Genomic DNA, 20651 nt, shown 5'->3' with positions numbered 1-20651 from the left:
CTAGAATAAACAAACATTTAAGCTGTTGGCACAGTTAACCATAAGCACATTCAAGTACTCTTTCTCTCCCATATCCACCCATGCTCTGCTCTTAGAAAAACATTGCTCTGTAAGAAATGGATTGATAGGCATCTAACCCCCACCACCACAGGTAACAATACTAAGCAAAATATTGTGTAGTTTACTTCTGATTTGGGGGAAAAGCAGGTTTCTTGGAGGAGTGAAAGAAGAGGGAGACTGATGGTTCTTGAATTAAGTGAAGATAAGTTGGCCACAACCTGGGAAACTCTTTCTCTTAGTCCAAAAATGGAGAGTCACATAAACATATTAATAAGAAAAGATTAAACTGCAGGAAGCCATGGTAGTATACATCTATAATCCCATACTTGGGAAGTGTAGAAGCTCCCAAGTTCAAGGCCAGCCTCAGCCTGGGTTATATGAAATCCTTCTCAAAACAGCAAAAAAAGGGGAAATTACTGGGGATCACTCTATTCACCATACAATCTTTGAGGATATTAAATTCCTCTGGAAGTGCGTGAATGTCTTATCATGATCTGTGTTCACTTGGTAAGTCATCTTGCCCAGTCTCGTGGCTACACATGCATTTACAAACTGATGAGGCTCCTGTTTAGGCAAGCTAAATTCCAGATTAGTCCATGATTTATGTTTAAAAGAGGCATCTTACATTTAATGTAAATAAAATAGCTCCTAAATGCTTCTCGGCAGTTTTGTTGCCTTCCTTCCTTCCACCCTTCCTTCTTTTCTGGCCTCAAACTCAAAAGATCCGCCTGCCTCTGTCTCCTGAGTCCTCCTATTAAATAAAGGCACGTGTTGCCACCACCACCTGGCAGCGATTTTGTTCTTGGAGCTGCTTAGTTCTTGATATCCCATGAAACAGTTCAGTAAATGCTTCTGATCTACCAAGAGAACCTATCCTCAGAAATTTGGAGAAGTGGCTCAGTTCCTAGCACCCATTTCAGATGAATGATGATCACATATAATTTCAGTTCTAAGAAATCTGATGCCCTCTATTGGTGTTCATAGACAACTAGGCATCCATATAGTGCACATACTCACATACAAAATAAAAATAAATCTTAAAAACTTGGTAACTTTTTACTCTTTTAACTATGGACCTAGTCCCACCCAGCATCATCTCATCCCTGGACTACTGGCCTCCAAGCATCTGTCCTGTACTCCTCTTCAATTTTTTGATAATTTAGATACTCTCCAATAGAACCCACATGAGATACTACTTCGTTACACTTCCAGTATATCACACAAAGTAAATCCATACTCCATACAATGACCTAGTCACTTAATAAATACTAGTCATGTGATTATTTTAAATTAGTTCCATGTTCAAGCCAGCTACATTTCAAGTGTTCTACAGGCACATAAGGTTGGTACTTAATGATTTGACTTAATCAACTCGAAAATGGAAAATATTCCCATCATTGCAGAAATCCAGCTAGACAGCTCTGGTCTTTATCTGAGATTACTAATCTTTTCTGGTCAGGTGGGACCCCATATTCTATCAGAAATAATCATTTTTTTAAGAAGGCAGCCATGGCAATATGTAAACAGACATGGCCATCTTCCAATAAAACATGATCTCCAAAATTGTTTGTTTATCCCAGCACGTGCACTGCAGCTGGCTGACCTCTCGTTCTCTGAGACACTCAGTTCTAATAAGCCTCAACTTCCATCTGTTCCCTGAATGTGCTGGGTACAGTTAGCTTAGGCTTTCACTTTGCCCTTCCATATGTCATTATCACTCTTCCTTTAGGTTAACTATGTAACTCCTACCTAACATTTCTTTCAGATCTTAAATGTCACACACACAGACACACATGCACACACACCCCACACATGCACGAGTATTTGGAAGCAAACCTCTAACCTCAGGCATACACAGCAAATACACCACCACTAATTCCCAACTTTGCCCCTAAGTGTTGTCTTTCTCAACAAAGAAATCGGAAATTCCACTGTTCTAATCCCCTTTCTTCATCTAGTATCTTATATTCTAGTATTTATTTTATAGCCTTTCCACCTACCTCAAGTCCTATTCCTATTGCTTACACCAGGGTCTAGTTCAATAAATAGTCACATTTAATGGCTGGATTAATGGATTTAGTTTAATCTCTATGACATCTGAAGATACACAAGGTAAAGTTTGCCTTTAGACCCCTACATGCACGTTTTCCTGCTCTCGCACTTTCAAACATTTATTCCATGTTTAATTCGTAAAAGCGATAGTCAAAGCAGATCATAAACAATGATAGATTACACCTTTTAAAAGGTAGGGGAGAAGACTCAGCATCTTTTAAAATGAGCTTAGAGAAGCCTGGAATATCAAAGATAACAGGGATATCAAATTCCTATTAAAAAATTTTTAAAGATACATCAGTTTTTTGGTTTTGTATTTTGAGACAGGGTTCTCCGTGTAACAGCTTTGGCCGTCCTGGAACTCACTCTGTAGACCAGGCTGGACTCAAACTCAAGAGATCTGCCTGCCTCTGCCTCCAGAATGCTGGGATCAAAAGCATGTGCCAATACCACCCAGCTCAAGATTTACCTTATTTTTATGTGTATGTGTGTGTGTCTGTGCCAACGTGTGCTAGTGTCTGCAAACATCAGAAGGCATCAGACTCCCTGAAGATGGAGCTGTGCATGGTTGTGTGCTGCCTCAAGTGGGGGTTAGGACCTGAAGGTTGGTCCTCTGAAAGAACAGGAAGTTCTCTTAACCATTGATCACTCTCTCTCGCACCCATGAATGAATATTTTAAAGCTTTCCCTACACTTCTGGTATAGTACAGCTCAAGCCATTACAGAAAACAGATCACAGTGAAAGTACAGAAGGACAATAGATAATTTAGTTTGAAATTGCTTAGCCACTCAGTGCGTAAGAGGTCATTTCAAAGTAAAACAACAAAAAGGAACAGAGTAAATCACATTGTATTAAGAATTTAATACAATGGAACCTTTAAAAATCAGTATCCTATGGAGTCATTTACTTCAATTATAATTAATATACAGGATAAAAACACCAAGATTCATCTCAATGATCTAGTGATTTATGAGTTTAAAAACAACAAGGCTGAATCAATTTTCTTTTTATACAATGTCCATTGTGGCCTTGCCCTACTTCCACACACAGGATGTCACTTACCTTCACTCTCTGAGCTCGAAAGCCTGCGCTTGTGAACTCGCCTGATTTCTTTACCACGCCGTAAACTTTTTTGGGAACCATCACTTTCTGAATCTTCTTTGTAGTTGATTTGTCTTTTCTGATTCCTTCTTGATCGCCTTCGCCGGGTTTCTACAAAATCATCACTAAAATCATCGCTAAAGTCACTTTCTGTTAAAAAAAAAAAAAAAGGAGAACAAAAAATTATAAAATTTAAATCCACTGGTAGGAGTTTACCTAGATTAGGCTACAAAAACAGAGTGTTACTAGAGTTTATTTGTAAAAATTTTAGTTGAACAAATTTTATAAATCATATTTTCTTTTAAAATAAAAATCAGAGCCAGGTGATAGTGGCACACACCTTTAATCCCAGCACTCGGGAGGCAGAGGCAGGTGGATCTCTGTGATTTAAAGGCCAGCCTGATCTACAGAGTCAGTTTAAGACAACCAGGACAGTTACCCAGTCTCAAAAAAAAAAAAAAAACAAAAAAAAAAAAAAAAAAAAAAAACAAAACTGCCAAAGATCACAAACGTACACCTGTGTTTTGTTTTGTTTTGTTTTGAGCTAAGGTCCCTAGCCCAGGCTGGTCTTCAACTTATGCCCCTTTCATCACCACTTTCTGAATGCCGGGTACACGTGTCCACTGCCATGCAGCAGTGAGGATCAAACACAGGGCTGCAGGCATGCCAGGCAAGCATCAACTGAACAGACCCAGCCCCACCAACGTCTACCAATAACAGTTAATTCTCAAGATAAAAAAAAGGGGATGGAAATAAGACAGGAGGAGAAGGGAGAGAGGAGATAAAGGGAGGATAGCTGGTAGAACGTCTTCCTAGCACTTGATCCCAGGCAATGCCAAAAGAACAGGGAAAATTGTTAATTCTATTTTGTAATACTCCATATTACATTCAATTGAGAACAACTAGTTGCTCATCATGCAGAGAATAAGCATGGGGTGCCTAGTCACTACCAGGACATCCCTATCATATATGTTTCCCCCAAGGCTCATGGGACATCAGAAAAGGAGCCAAAGGTTGCGGAGGACCAGAGCAAAACTTTCTGGACATGAAAGGATAGCTATACTCGTGACCTCACAGAGCGATGGATCTCTGCACAAGATCAAGGCAGTAAACCCTCCATACAGGAGGAAGGGGCTCATGACCTGAGAGGCTGAGGAAGTACTGATGGCTCTGGAGGAGAGTAAGTCAGTTTTTTGGTAAGGGTGTGGCCACATGTGTGCCAATGGATGGCTCTAGACCCATGTGCACTGATTGCATTTGATGGACTTAAAAAATAAAGCAAACTACATACAATATGGTTGGGAGAGGGGACAAGGTAGATCTAGGAGGAGTTGGGGAGAAGCGAGAGGGTAAATATAATCAAAGTACATTTACATATGCACTTTGAAATTCCCAAATAAAAATATATTCTAAAATACAATTGTTTAATTACAGCAAACAAATGTTTTTAAATATTTCTCTACTATCATTCCTCAGCATTTAAGTATCAAATTAGTCTTTGGATTGCATTGTTAGAATGTTTGATTTTTTTTTTTTTTTAATGCTGTTTGAAGTTCTGAGTTGAGTTTTCTAACAAAAAATTTTAAGTGTTTTTTTGGCATGGAGTTAGAACTTCCAATTTCTAAAACCAATCTAAAGACACTTATAGCAGTCTTTACTGTGAAACAGTACTCTCAGCACTGACAATTAAACAAATCAGAATCAATGGGGAGAAACAGTGAAGGTGGTCTCTGACTGGCAGCATCAAATGGATTGAGGCAAGACTTCTTTATGTAAAAACAAACACATCTGTATCGTCAGTATGCAAAAATCACATAGTTACAAATAACTGTTTTCTTTAAATTAATTTTTTTTCATTTATTTATGGGGGGTTGGGCTCGGTGGCAGTGTGGGCAATCCTTTTAGTGCCTTGGTGAACATGCCGTGACTAGAGGACGGATTAAGGGAATGGGCTCTCTCCTTTTCTACCACAAGGTTGTCAGGCTTGGGGAACATGCACTCACTGAACCATCTTGCTGCTCAGAAGAATTTTATTTTTAAACTGCAAAACAACAAACAGGGTCTTACTATGCAGCCCTGGCTGTCCTGGAACTTACTATATAGACCAGGCTGGCCTATGTATGATCTGCCTGCCTCTGCCTCCTGATTGCTGGGATTACAGGCATGGGGCACCATGTCCACACCTAAAGAATTGCTTTAAAATTAAATTTATTTGGGACTGGAGAGATGGCTCAGCAGTTAAGAGTACTGCTGTACTTCCAGAGGACCCAGGTTCAATTCCTAGCACCCACATGACAGCTCACAACTCCAGTAACTCTTAAAATTCCAGTTCTAGAGGATTCGACACCTATTCATAGACACAACAAGGCAGAGAAAAAAATTGTTACAAAAAGAAAAACTATTTTTAGATATTTATTCTCAGTCAATATTTGACTCTCATTATCTATTTTATATTCCTATACACTGGAAAAGTGACTCAGGAATAAAAAGTTATGAGTCGAAAAGCTTAAGAAGCCTTGAGTGTTGAATTAATTGATTTTGGTATTCCTTCACCAAGACCTCAAAATATTCTCAGAAATATTTAGCACAAGAAAGATTTATCATAAGAGTTTGGCATGAACTTAACATTAATTTGTATGAATTTTTTTTTCATATGTGAAAAAAAGCAACTAGCAAGTCATAAGAAAAGGTCTTCAAAGTCTCATCAGGACACCTATGTCACAGCAAAGTAATTTCAACATCTTGTAACTCCAGGAATCACAAAGGCAACGGAGTTGCTCGGTTACAGACAAAAGGCATTCTTACCAGAGTCTCTACTATTCTCCTCAGACTCTTCTTCCTCTTCATCATCATCAGAGTACTTTTTCTTTGGAATCTTTCTCCGCAAACGCCTGCTTTGCCTCATTGGCCGAGAAGGGTGCCGTCTCAGCCTACGGCTACAGAAGTCAGTGTCACTGTCCTCATTGGATGGTGGATCTTCTTCACTTTCATCTGGGTTTTCATCAGAAACTACAAATTCATCCTGAGATCTGTTCAGGAAAAGCCAGATAGGCCATGATGTAGCACTTAGTGTTTGTTTTGTTTTATTATGGTATATCTAGAAGTGATAAACAGTTTTTTCCTAGTTCCAAACACAAACTGTAATGAATCCAGTAAAATATTAAGTAATATTTAAATATACATTTAAAAAATTAAGTCACCTTCTATCTATAAAATGAATATTCTACCATCTAGCCTTTTCTTTGAAGAAACTGTGAAGATAAACTGATGCTGAATTTTGTACATGAATTTCACTGACCTCTTTGAGATACATCTTATATCCAGTATCTCTGAAAATGTTCATTATTTCTCAACCTATTCTTTTATCTACCAGCCGGATTATTTTTGAGACAAAAATCTTGACTTCTTCTTCTAGAGAGGGAAGGGCACTTCCGCCTGCATGTGGGCGCCAGCAGACAACCTGTACAGCCGGTTCTCTGCTTCCATCTTTGCATGGCCTCTCAAGAAAAGGCTACCAGGTTTAGGTGGCAAAGACCTTTGCTGTTCAGCTCTTTAGCCTCAGATTGAGACTTATTCACCCAGCCTATAACTTCAACCAGAAACTTGGTGCTTATCCTGATCTTCCCTCCTTTCATCTCATGCCTCAACCCTTTCAGTATATTTTCAAAACTAATTTTCAGGAAAAAGTTCAAATTTGTATGCAAGACAAAAGAAGAGAAAGAGAAAAACCCACTGCATGTTTGGTTCTTTTTTATGTTCTGGTTGCAGCTCTACCAGGGCGTTCTCCATTTCATCCCAATATTCTTTCTTTTCTGGGTGTTTCCTAATATGCCTTGACATTTGAACATGTGGCTTCTATGTTCTGGCTGCTTTCTTTTCCCACCCTGCCTCGAACTCTGAACTTAAAAGGCTGCCCAAAGTATTCCTTCTACACGTCAACTAACTCTACTTCTGTTTGTGAAGTTGTCCTGACCACCTTAGAATTAGCCAACTACCTTCAGTACCTTAATTTTACTTTATCTATGTTACAGAGGCAGGCAATGCAGAGTAATTTTTCTGTGGTTTTGCATACTTATTAACAAGCCAAAAGGAGAAATTTCACAGTACTGTTTATACTTCTTTTGTATAGAAGCTATTCTAACCCTAATATTGGATTAGTTACCCTTTACCCAACCTCTAGAGAGCACCAGATAGAGGACAATAACTACTTACTTCTTTGTAATTTCCCACACTTGATTAAGAAACCACTGATTAACTTTGTAACAGAAGAGAAAGCTTTCAATAAAGAAAGCTAATATTATAATTAACCAAATTTAAATACAAGTTTAATATAAAACAACTGTAAATATAGCTTTAATTTTAACCTAAAATGAATCAAAATCAGTAATCACAAATATGCTTTAAATAACCGAAAACAGAGACTGCCCGTGTGCGTGAAGAATAAAGGCCACAGCATAACACAGCCAAGGCTCTCTGAGGACCCAGCTCTGTTTAGGCTGGCCCCTAGACACATACCCATCACTGATCTTGAATTCATCCTCACTCTCTTCTTCATCTAGGTTGCTGTCACTATCCAGATCATTAAGTCGCCGGCGTTTCTTCCTGCGAGCAGCAGCAGCCCTCTGGGGCCGTTTATTCTCCTTTCTTTCTTCATCCAAAATAGTAGAGATGTCTTTCCCACGATGACCCGTGATGGTGGAGATATCTTTTCCTCGGCCCACTCCTGAGAGGAAGAGGTAACTGAATGCTTATTGAACCTTCCCTGTAACTTTTGAGAGCAGCAGCTCTTCCTTTGCTTAATTTCTCTTAGAAATACCCACATTCCTCACAACTTCAGCTGATAATGCTCTAAAGAAAGAATTAACATGGCTAGCCTATTCAATGTAAGGTCACAGGGCAGACACTGCTAACTTTACATTTTGATTTGCTATACCACCAAGTAATACCTGCCCCCACCCTATTTCATTGGCTGTTATTTGGTGGAGGGCTGTTAAAAAGCCTGTGAGGCCCGGGGTGGTCTTGATTTCATGATTCTCTCATCTCAGCATCCTCAAGTATAGACATGTATCGCCATACCTGGCTCAATATTCTTATTGTGTGTGTGGTCTCAAGAGTCAGGCCTCTTCTTCCACTTGGTAAAGTCCAAGCTCTAATTTAGGTTGTTGTCAGGACTGTGTGCAAATGCCTCTACCGAGTGACTGTGCCAAGACTCAATTCTCATGGATTTTAGGATTTTAAAAAACTCATGTGTATGTTTTTTTGTAAGTGAATGCGACATGTGTGTGAGTGCCATCAGAGTCCAGAAAAGGCTATCAGATCTCTTCAAAGGAGAGTTATATGCAGTTGTAAGCTATCTAACATAGATGCTAGGAACCAAACTAGTCCTATGGAAGAGTAGCGAGTGCTCTTAACCACTGAGTCATCTCTCCAGACCATTTTTTTTTTCATTTTCCTTTCTTTTTTTCTTTTTTTTAAGAGACAGGGTTTCTCTGTGTAGCCTTGGCTGTCCTGGACTTGCTTTATAGACCAAGCTGGCCTCCAACTCACAGAGATCTGCCCACCTCTGTCTTTGAGATTACAGACGTGTAACTGCCATGTCCAGCTGAGTAAACTGATTTTTAACAGATTTTGCATTATCCATACATTTTGAAGTTTTGTAGTTGTAAAGACAACAGAAACATTTCCTAGTATTCTAATTAGGACCAGATATAAATTGTTTGATCAATGAAAGAAATTAACATTTTGTATTGTAGCATAAAAATTAATTACTAAGTTCTGATTTAATACACTGGCACTATGTCAGCAGATTACTTTGACTATGAGACAGTTTGTTCAGCATTAGCACTGGGAAGAATAACCTGTTGGTGGAATTATGTGAAAAAGAATAACTGTTAAAGACCTACCTCCTCCATCCGCCTCTTTAATATCATCTTCTATAGCTTCATCAATTGCTTCATCGAACTCATCAAATCTAAAATAAGCAAAGGGATGAGATTCTAAGCGGTATTTGTGTGATGTCTACAGACCACCTACACAAAGTAGCTGCAAGAGTCTGTTCTTCTTCCCACTTCAACTCACGTGTGATGAGCTTAGGGCATGGGGCACTCATGAGCACGATTACTGTCCTCGTTAAACAATAGAAAAATAGGAAAACAAGAATCCCTGGGCATCTTCTGCCTTGTAAAGTTAAAGCAAGAGGACCACCACATATACCAGACACTAGAGCTACGAGAACTTCTACCATGTGAGCACAAAGCCCGAATGTAACATCAGTGAGCCAGAAACAGGCCCTGAAAAGCTCCCAAATCTGTCACGACTTTCATCCTGAACATTATGAAGCCTCCGGAACTATGAGAAATTCATTTCATTTAAAAAGCTATCCAGTCAATAGTATTTCTACACAAGAATGCAAAAAGATTAATACAGTATCAGTATATGTGAAGTAAGCATTCTGCTATTCTCTCTCTCTCTCTCACATACACACTCACATACATACTCTATACAATCAATCAATAAACAGGTAAGTAAAACCTTCAAAGAGTCAGATAATAAAGTTTTGGGCTTTTTAGAGCACAAAGTTTTTAACAATCAACTATGCCACTGTAATGAAACTAGAACTGTAAATCAAGTGTTCAGTAAAAGTAGATGGCTGTGTAAAAAAAAATTCTTAACACGAAAATTTCAGTTACATATGGTTTTGATAAAATGCGCTGTTTCAATCATTTATAAAAATAGATGCCATTCTTACGACACAGACAGTACAAAACCTACCAGCGGGCTAGCTTTGGCTTAAAGACTCACCTCTAAGTCACATGGCAAAGTAAGTTGGACAAAATTACTCCTCCATAGGAAGTGTTAAGTCCAGTTATAGTAACTATTGAAAATAATTGTGTTGTTTAAATTCATATACAGATGATAAAAATTTCCAACTAAATAAAATGCGCTTTTGCTCAAATGACTATGTCTTCTGATTTAAAGACAAGGAACAAGAAAAAATTATTTCTAAGATTACTTTCTAAGTAAGATACATCTTAGTTTAGGAATCAGGTGACACAGATGAACTCAGACATAGTAAATATAAAAATAATTTCTGCTGTGAATCTGCACATCCAAGTGTGTGCATGCTGTGTGGACTGAACATATAACCTTGCTCAGGCTAGGGAAGTGCTCTACGACTACTGAGCAGCAGTGTGGCCTTCAAGTCTCAGAACCTAACACCCAAAGACATCAAGTGACATATAAATAGTGGTTACAAATCACCAAGTTTGGGGAATACCCACTTCTGTGTCTTGTGTAACCGGGGGGGGGGGGGGGGGGGGGAGAGGTAGGTTCTTTTACTATAGCAACTTTCTTTTATTTCATACCTGTAGCTTATACATTTCCTTGTTCTTGTTGATCTCCTTTCAAGTAAATTTGCTTTGGATTTTTTTGCATCTTTTTTCTTTTCTTCTTGATCTTCAGAAAAATCTGGCTCCTTTAAAGATAGAAGTATATAGGTGTAACAGAGAAAGAGTCCTTGGAATTAGCAGCTTAAATAGTATACCTAGATAGTACACATGAAAGGTTTGAAGAACTCTTCATTATCTACCACAGTGAATATACATAGCAAAACTAAGATACAAATTAAAAATATCGGTAACTTAATAGGAGAACTATTTCTGTATTGAAATTCTTATACTCCTGTGAATTTATGATAATCAGTATTAAAATAACCAAAATGAAGCTTTCTACCAATTCACTGTTTTAACCAATAATTAAACATGATACACAGAAAACTTCGAATACATATGAATGATGACTTCTTGAAATGATTTGATTTAAACTGAAAAATATCTTGAAAAGCTACTTAAAAGTTGTGATTTATTGTGAAAATAAATAAATAAATAAAATGGCAAAAATGTTATTTGGAAACTGCTGAGTGTAGTAGCTCACACCATTAATCGCAGCCTTGAAAACAAACACTCAGCAGGTAGAGACAGTTGGCTCTCTTGAGTTCCAGGCCAGTCAGGGTTACAAACCCTGTCTTAAATCAGCAACAGTAGCCCACAACAAAATCAGGTTGGAAGTTATGTTTCATGAACATTCAGTGATGAGGTACCCTTAATTACAGAGTAATAAATGTAAAATAATGGTAGTTTGTCAAAGAAATTAAATTATAATAGAAATTAAAGTTTCAATAGTGCCAGATTAAATGTAAAATATTCCCAAACTAGTCTTAACTATTTTATGCAAGTAAACAAATTGCCTCATTTACAACAGAAACAACAGAACATGACCCCAAAGCAATGAGCTGTATTTTAGTTTAAACTGGGTTACCTATTTATAATAGATAATAATAATAATAATAATAATAATTTTAATACTTATTTCTCTTAGTGCTTAAATTGTTTAGCTTTAATAGAATAGGTATGTTAAATATTAAAACAAGACATAATTGGGTGAAACTTTAGAAAGCATAAAGCAACTCCTCTACAAATACTACATAAATATGGACTGAAAATGGATTGGGGGTTAAGAGCACTGGCTGCTCTATAGAGGACTCAGGTTCGATTCCCACGACCTTCAGAGTGGCTCATAACCATCTGTAACTCCAGTACCAGGGGATCTGGCACCGTTTTCTGACCTCTGTGGCCACTAAGCATACATGAGGCACACAGATATACATGCAGGCAAGAACACTCATACACATAAAATTCAAAAACAAAACTATCGAATAGAAACTTACTTGTGGAGGAATAATGTTTTCAATACTGATACCAACATACACCAAACGTTCTTTCCTTAAAACAAAAAAAACCAAAAGCATAAAATAAGATTTTCTGAAGAAGAAACTGGTCTGAAAATATCATCATTGTAGACAGTAATGAAATTACAATCTTATGGTACTTAAGAGGCCGTCGCCAGTGAAGTTTGAAAAGCACAAACTTGGCTGGATGTGGTGGCGCACACCTATAATCCTAGCACTTTGAGAGGTAGAGGCAGGCAGATTGCTCTCAGTCTGAGGCCATCCTGGTCTACAAAGTGAGTCCAGGACAGCCAGGGCTACACAGAGATACTCTGTCTGTCTTGAAAAACAAAACAAAACACCCCTACAACACACACAAAAAGAAAAAAAAAAAGAAGAAGAAGAAGAGGAAAAGGAGAAAAGAAAAGCACAAACTTATAAACGTGCCGGGAATGGTGGCAAATGCCTGTAATCCCAGCAGAGGCCATCAGATCTCTGTGAGTTCAAGGCCAGCCTGGTCTACAAAGCAAGTCAAGGACAGCTAAAGTATAGAGACAAAACAAAAAGGAAAAGCACAAACTTTCTTACCTATATGAAAGCAGTATTTTTTAACTAAACTAGATTAAAAAAAAAAAATCTTCTGTGACATGACAATGTGGTTAGATGGAAAGCTACCTCTGACCAGACAAACTGGTTAACTAACATCACTATAAAATAATGACTAATAAGACATACTTAACAAAACTATTTCAAGGCTTCAGTGAGTGACATTAAAGCCACTCGTTTCTTGTGTGGAGAAGAAAAACACATGACTAGGCATCCAACAATGCAAATTAAGACACCTGTAGAGGAAAGCCAAACAATAACAACAAAAAAGACTATGGATCCCCAACGACACCTTCAAGAAAAAAAACAAAAACAAACAAACAAACAAACAAACAAAACATGTTTGTTTTAATTCAAAAATAATCAGCTCTCTACAACATGTGCTTCCTCTGGACTTCTCAGTGTTAATCCAGTACAATAAGGACAGCTTGAGCTCGGAATACCAGAGGACATTAAACTCAACTAACAGACCAACTGTTCTTTCTTCCCTATTGCAGTGTTCTTTCTGAAAGGAAATTAATGCATTTACTTGTCTAGATATTTTGGAATGCAGCTTTTAATGTGCTATGAACTCTAGACCCTTCTAACAAGAATCTTAGGAACACATGGTGAAGCTATTACATTTATGAAAATGATAAAATCACTTTAATTACAACTTTGTAATCTATCAGGCGGTAATAATGACCACGACAATCTGAGTATTTCCTGGTTTGAACTGTTAGTAAGTATATGGGATATACATCTGTCCTTGCAATAATCACATTTATTGAAATACTAACTTTCTCCTTTAAACCTTGATTACTTTCATTTGTCTTGTATTTCTCTTCTCTATTCAACTGAAGAGACATTTGCTCATGTTCACCATGGGTAGACTTATGTAAGTTTGGAAATCCATACATAACTAAGTTATGGGTTTCTGCACTCACAATTACTTATCAATTGATTACAGACAATTTTGAACAATTCTACTAGAAACATGAAAATATATAGATTGATTTTATCAGCACAGAAAAAGTATGATAGGCTTTTTGTGCAGGATCATGAAGGTAGACATGATTCCTCACATAGTTCTCTTAGTAATCTTTTGGCCAGATGCCTTTCACTCTATCTCACTGGCTAGACCAGTGATGCTGCAGACCTTATCATTACTAACTCCACTCTTTCTAACATTGCTGTTTTACACATCCGATTGTCTGACCTCCATTAATTCAATTTCCAGCCCACTCCACTTTATATGTTACTTTTAATAATCTGTTGACTCTAGTAGAAATTTCACTTACGCTAGCCCCTGTTAAGCACTAAAAATGACTCCCCTGTTACCTGGCTAACATGGTCCACTGTTAGAAATACTCTTGTGCATACCCTTTCAAATTCTGTGCCTTTCTCTCCTTCTCACTGTTCTACTACCTGGAAAACTCCAACCCCAATTAAATCCAACTCCCTGAATAGGCAGAGCACTAGTAATTGTAGTCTGTAAGAACAGAGCTTTCTGAATTCCCAAAGCATCTCTGACACCAGACTCTGGAAAATAAAGATTTCTAAGACAGCAGATTTCATAGAGCTATTCTCCAGATCTGTAGATATTTACTAGGTAGTCACTAAATATTCATTGTCACAACCCTCTTTTCTAGATTGTGTAGCCATTCAAGGTAGAAATAGTACATGCTTTCTCATGTTGAATACATTGCCTGAAATAAAACAGGCTTTCAAAAAACGTTGGTTAAATGCCGAATACAAAAATAGAAAATAATGGGATTAGGGGATAGATGCTCTTGTTCTTTGAGAATACATGAGTGCTAGAGGGTCATTTCACGGACTGCATGAGTCCACCACTTCTACCCTACCATTACAATGGCTGCCCTACTTCCAGACTTTCTACTGCAACACTCCAATTCTCATCCATTTACAGAGGAATTTTAATCCAGCAAAATGGCTACTCTGTCAAGGGATCACCTTTTAGGTCTATGTTTTCTGGCTGGAATATAGACACATCCCCTTAGTACCCACTTTAATCCCAAACAATGAAAGTAAGGTCAGTTTATAGAAGGAAGCAGGCATGTTTAAAAGTGATGTTGAACTAAGGGGCAGAAAAAGCAACAAGTCAAAGAAAGAGCTGACAGCATAGGATACGACACAGGGAAGAAAAGCAATTTAAGAAAGCAGCACAGGAAAGAGAGAAAAGCAGTTTTACTGGAGAATTTTTACAGATACAGGTTGAAGAGAGAAGAAGCTATACACAGGTAAAGACAGAACGAGCTTGAGAATGAGAAGGAGCCAGAAGGCTAGAACGGATTGCTAGAGTTAGTTTGAGGCCAAGCAAAGCAATTCAGTCAGAAGCTGAAAAAAGCCAGTTTGAATCAGTCAGCTTAGAAAGGAGTTTGAGCCATAACAGCTGAGTGAACCAGCAAGGCAGAGTTCAGAAAGGACAAGAATTGGTGAGCTTATTCAGGAAAAAGCCTCCTAGACAATTGAGAATAAAAGTTACTCTTACATCCATTCCTCTGACTTACCAGTACATATTTTCTGAAATGAAGAACATATCCTTTGATGACTCCACCACTACCTACAGTGAATAGTTGAATCTCTCTAGCCAGCTATGCAAAAGCTGTTTGCAATCTAGACTTCCTCTTCTTTTATGGAGATCCATCCCATTCTTCTGCCCTCACTTTTATATTCTCCCATTGCTCATTTTTCTAAACATCAACTAGAAATGTCTCTTCTATGTCCACCTATATAATCACAATTTATCTTTCAAAGCCTTCCCTGATAATCCACACCTTCTATAAGAATTTAAACGTTCCTCCATGTTCTAGGATTGTGTTGAAAATCAATCTATCTCTCTCTCCCCCCTCACTGGTCTCTATAGTCTCTCTATCTGTACTCTCTGGTAGGATGTCAGTTTACTGTAAACAGATTTTTTTTTATTCATCTGTTTCATTCAGTTGAGTATGCAGTGGATTTGAATGAATGTTTAGAAATGGAATAGTCAAAGAAAGTACAAATAACTATAAACTTACTGTATTCTGAATCCCTATTAAATATATGGCTCAAGGTCAATCGTATTTGCTCTAAGAAGCTACCTCAACTGTTTTAATCTACACTGCAATGAAATAATGAAAACAGTATATTTTACTGTCAATACGACAGCAAGTAAATAAATGGTCCTTATTTACCAGAGTTAGTACAGCCCACCCAAAGAGATGGCATGAGTAAAAAATAAAATTAAAAAAAAAAAAAATCAAGTAGTTCCTTATAATTTTCTTTTCTTGGGTTCAACAATAGTTAAGTACATTTCCTCCACAAAATGTGGCATAATACTTTTCCACAACAGATTTCAGTATTATACAGAGGGAACTGGCAAACTTGTGAGTAAAAGGACACCTAGTATTTCAAGCTTAGGAACTCACTGGATCTCCACTGAGCCACACAATTCCACTGTTGCAGTGCAAAACCAGCCATAGTAATCACACAAACAAATGAGCAAAACTATGTTCTAGGAAAGTTTATTTATGGGATATGAAATGTGAATATCATGTAGTTTTCCTATATCATGAAATGATTTTACAGTGTTATTTTTAAAAACATAAAAATCATTCTTAGTAAGAAGTGCAAACAGCAGCAGCAAACCAGACTTAACTTGCTGTAGCTTGCCAAATTTGATTTAGATGGATGTGTTCATCTAAACCGCAAGAAGGTTTCACTGCCAAATCGTACGGAAAACATTGACACATGTATCAATTTACCTTCTTTCTGCACGCTCTTTCTTCTTTAAGGCAACATCCAAATCTTGCAACTGTTCTTCTAATTTTTCACACAGTAGTTTCTGAAGGAGCAATATGCATGTGTTATTTTTAATGCCAGAACGTAGACCATACATTTCATGCTTAATATTAAACTTAAGGCTGTTAAGCCATGAATTGAAGATGGCTACATGGTGAATAAATACTGAAACATGCTTAGTTTAAAAAAGTGTTCAGGATCCACTTAACAGATGATGAGCAAGGCATGCTATAAGAAAGCATGTCAGACAAACATAGCTTTGTAAGATAAAAAGACATATTCTGTGCCTACCCGGCTTTCAGGTTTCATAATTGCAGTTTATTACTATTCAAAACACGGTCATACACATTAAAAAAAAAAAAACAAACACAAAAAACTTTAAAAATATATATATATATGTATGTGTGTGTATATGACAAAGCATAATGCCAATATAAAAAAATTGAAAAATACACACAAAACAATACTACATGGCTACTGGATAAAAACAAAGCATAAAAAAAAATACAGATTAAGCTATGCTAAGCCACAGAAGGTAACTTCAGAGAAAATGGCATAAAGCCATTATGTTGAAAACACAGTAAGGTTGAAGTTGTGAAACAAAGTGTCCAATTGGTGCAGAGAACAGAAATCTACTGTTCTTCAGTTTTACAAGAAAGTGTGAATTACCAGAACACTGATGTTTCTTCTAGTGCTAACAACAAAGAGATATAGTAAAGGGAGAAAGAAGGTATTAAAAAGGGGGTAAACTACAGAAACACTTATATACACACACACACATATTAATACACCCACATATTAACACACACCCTATATTTATGCTACTTATATTTATGATAAACTTGAGAAGAAAAAGAAAAGGCTGGCTTTATAAAAGCCAGAAGTGTTATAAAAGAAGACAAGAAGCACACCTGAGCTACTTGTAGAAGGTAAGGACCTAAACAAGAGGCAAACACTATTGACAACTGCTTTGAAAATGGAAGGTGTTCAACGACTGCTAAGAAATATTATTAATGTATTAAATATAAAACTGAGGGCTGGAGACAGAGTAAGGTTAGGCCGTACATGCTGGCAAGGAGGGCAGAACCATTCTCCATCAGGGATGATCATCAGAGGAGGGCGGAGGCAGGCAGTATGGTATCCACTGTCACAAGAATCACACAGAAGAATCTGAAATAAACCACATTAATATCAACATCTGCACGTTGTTAAAATAATGGCACTTCTTTCTTTTTTGAGACAATTCTTTGCTATAGTAATAGTGCTAGCTAAGCTGGTACTTGCTTTTTGTAGCCCAGGCTGGGCTTAAACTCAGCAATATTCCTGTCTCAGCCTTGGGAGTGCTGGGTTTGTAAAGGTATGAGACCCCATTCCTGGTGAAAATAATGGCATTCCAGTATCTTAGTATACTACCACGAACTATATGAGGAACTATATGGTATCTGCACACAGCCAATGAATGAAGAAATAGTTCATTTGATAATTGGGGATGAGAAAATTTTTTTCAAAAATTGAGCCAGGTGTGGTGGCTCAAACCTTTAATCCCAGTGCTAGGAAGGCAGATCTGAGTCGAAGGCCAGCATGGTATACTGAGTAAGTTCCAGGGTAGCCAGGGCTGCACAGAGAAACCCTGTCTCACAAACACAAACACATGAGAAATTAAAAAGCACTCCCACTAACAACCTGAGAAAATATTAGGTGCAGAAGTTAGTGAAATGTTAGTCTTTCCTGAACTATAATCAATTTCTAGTCTGCCACAGGGTGATCTTAGACTCTTTATAATGGAATTTCAAAGTTCAAGCGTGATAAAGCAGACTAACACATATGGAATTATAACATATTTCCATTATCTATATGTAAGAAACACAGTTTGTTGTTGTTGTTGTTTTTTTTTTTTTTTGTAAATTCAGATAAGGAAGAGACTGACACATAGGAAAAGACTAACGTGTCGGAACCATCTTACTTGAACACCAACATCACCACCAACTAGTTTTACCTGATATTTTACCGCAATGAACTCAAGGTGACCAGTTATTTAAAACCAGTTTACTGTAATTATTTAACTAAAAAGCATTTTAAAATATTTTTAGATTTATAGGTAAGTTACATAGACATTACAGTGTGCACATACATCTTGTAACTTTTCACAAGAATATGATTTTTCTTCTTTGACACGAGGTCCTGTTCTACAACTGGCCTCAAAGTTTCAGTCAACCTGTTCCAGCTCCCCAAATGTTAAGGTTAGAGGGATGCGCCACAATGCCCAGTTACAAGGTTAAAATCTTACCAACCATTGCCAAAACTAACAACAGCATCGACATAACAGTCTGGTAAGACCTTTTCTGAACTAATGTCATTTTTCTGATTATAGAACCAAAGACTGTACGCATTTGGTTGTTTCCCTACTCTCCCCCTCTGGTACTAACATGTTTACCTTTTCTGTCTGTGGCTTTGGGAGTTTATAGACTATTAGACTTTGGTCAAACATTTCATGAACAACTCTGAATAAGATGTTGTATTTCCAAATGGTTATAGTGGAGTCCATGTTTAAGAGAAGAATGTTCTGTTTATGCTGTCATATCATCAAAGTGTCTCAGTGTTCTATTGCTGTGAGGAGACACCATGGCCACAGCAACTTTTATAAAAGAAAGCATTTGATTGGGCTGGCTTACAGTTTTAGAGGTTTCGTCTATTATCATCATGGCAGAGTACGACAGCACAAAGGAAGACATGTGCTGGAGTAACTGAGAGTTCTACGTCCTTATCTGAAGGCAGCAGAAAGACAGAGACTGAGGCTGGTGTGGGCTTTTGAAACCTCAAAGCCCACCCCAGAGACACACTTCTTCCAACAAGGCTACACCTCCTAATTCTTAAAATAGTTCCATTCCCTGATAACTAAACATTCAAATACATGGGCTTATAGAAGCCATTCTTCTTAAAAAAAAAAAAAAATTATGTGTATGTGTGTGTTTGTGTATTATGAACTATATATACAGTTAACACTGAAGGTCAGAAGAAGGCACTAGATCCCCTGGAACTCAAGTTACAGACACTTATAAGCTGATATGTGGGCGCTGGGAATTGAATCCAGGTCCTCTGGAAGACCTAGGTTCTTTTTTTTTTTTATCATTTAAATTTTTTAAATTACAGTTTATTCACTTTGTATCCCTGCTATAGCTCCCACCTCAACCACTCCCAATCCCACCTTCCCTCCCTCTTCTTCTCCTATGCTCCTCCCCCAGTCCAATGATAGGGGAGGTTTTTCTACCCTTCCATCTTACTCTAATCTACCAGGTCTCATCAGGACTGGCTGCATTGTCTTCCTGTGTGCACTGGTAAAGCTGCTCCCCCCTCAGGTGGAAGTGATCAGAGAGCCAGCCCATGTCAGAGATGGTCTCTGTTCCTATTACTGGGGTACTCTTTTGGACACTGAGCTGCCATGGGCTACATGTGCAGGGGTTCTAGGTTATCTCCATACATGGTCCTTGGTTGGAGTATCAGTCTCAGAAAAAGACCCCTGTGCTCAGATTTTTTTATTCTGTTGCTCTCCTTGTGGAGCTTCTGTCCCCTCCAGGTCTTTCTATCTCCCCCTTCTTTCATAAGATTCCCTGCACTCTGCCCAAAGTTTGGCTATGAGTCTCAGCTTATGTTTTGATACCCTGATGAGTACAGTCTTTCAGAGTGCCTGTGTGGTAAGCGTCTGTCCTGTTCCCTGTTTTCTCCCTCTTCCGATGTCCATCCTGTTTGCCTTTCTGAATGAAGATTGAGCATCTTACCCAGGATCATCCTCCTTGATTAGCTTCCTTAGGTATACAGATTTTAGTATGGTTATCCTACATTATATATGTCTAATGTCCACTTTTAAGTGAGTATATACCATGTGTGTCTTTCTGCTTCTGGGATACCTCACTCAGGATGATCTTTTCTAGATCCCACCATTTGCCTGCAAATTTCATGATTTCCTTGTTTTTAATTGCTGAGTAGTGTTCTATTGTGTAAATGTCCCATAATTTCTGTATCCATTCCTCAACTGAGGGACATCTGGGTTGTTTCCAGCTTCTGGCTATTACAAATAAGGCTGCTACTAACATGGTTGCGCAAATGTCCTTATTGTATACTTGAACATTTTTTGGAAATATGCCTAGGATTGGTATAGCTGGATCTTGAGATAGCACTATTCCTAATTGTCTGAGAAAGTGCCAGATTGATTTCCAAAGTGTTTGTACAAGTTTACATTCCCACCAGCAATGGAGCTGGTTATGGGTTGGCAGGATTAACATAGTAAAAGTGGCCATCTTACCAAAAGCAATCTACAAATTCAATGCA

The 20651-nt window shown here is 37.8% G+C and overlaps 1 protein-coding gene across 3 annotated transcripts in view; it reads right to left on the bottom strand.

The window, feature by feature from the left end:
- The window catches only part of Rsf1 (remodeling and spacing factor 1), a 128562-nt gene that overhangs the window by 7316 nt on the left and 100595 nt on the right, over positions 1–20651 (bottom strand). Inside the window, exons 8-15 of one of the 3 annotated variants that reach the window (XM_055623301.1) lie at positions 17391–17495; positions 16289–16368; positions 11940–11994; positions 10579–10688; positions 9118–9185; positions 7730–7937; positions 6020–6144; positions 3176–3364 (exon numbers count right to left, since the gene is read on the bottom strand). In XM_055623301.1, the coding sequence (XP_055479276.1) occupies positions 3176–3364; positions 6020–6144; positions 7730–7937; positions 9118–9185; positions 10579–10688; positions 11940–11994; positions 16289–16368; positions 17391–17495 (940 nt within the window). Of the gene's footprint in view, positions 1–3175; positions 3365–6019; positions 6244–7729; positions 7938–9117; positions 9186–10578; positions 10689–11939; positions 11995–16288; positions 16369–17390; positions 17496–20651 lie in introns of all 3 variants that reach the window. The other 2 variants (XM_055623298.1, XM_055623299.1) reach the window with 2 other exon arrangements.

Source organism: Psammomys obesus, unplaced genomic scaffold (genome assembly GCF_907164565.1).
Source record: "Psammomys obesus unplaced genomic scaffold, mPsaObe1.curated_primary_1811, whole genome shotgun sequence".
NCBI classification, from domain to species: domain Eukaryota; kingdom Metazoa; phylum Chordata; class Mammalia; order Rodentia; family Muridae; genus Psammomys; species Psammomys obesus.
The sequence above is the reverse complement of the archived record's forward strand: the minus strand, read 5'-3'. Positions and strand labels throughout refer to the sequence as shown.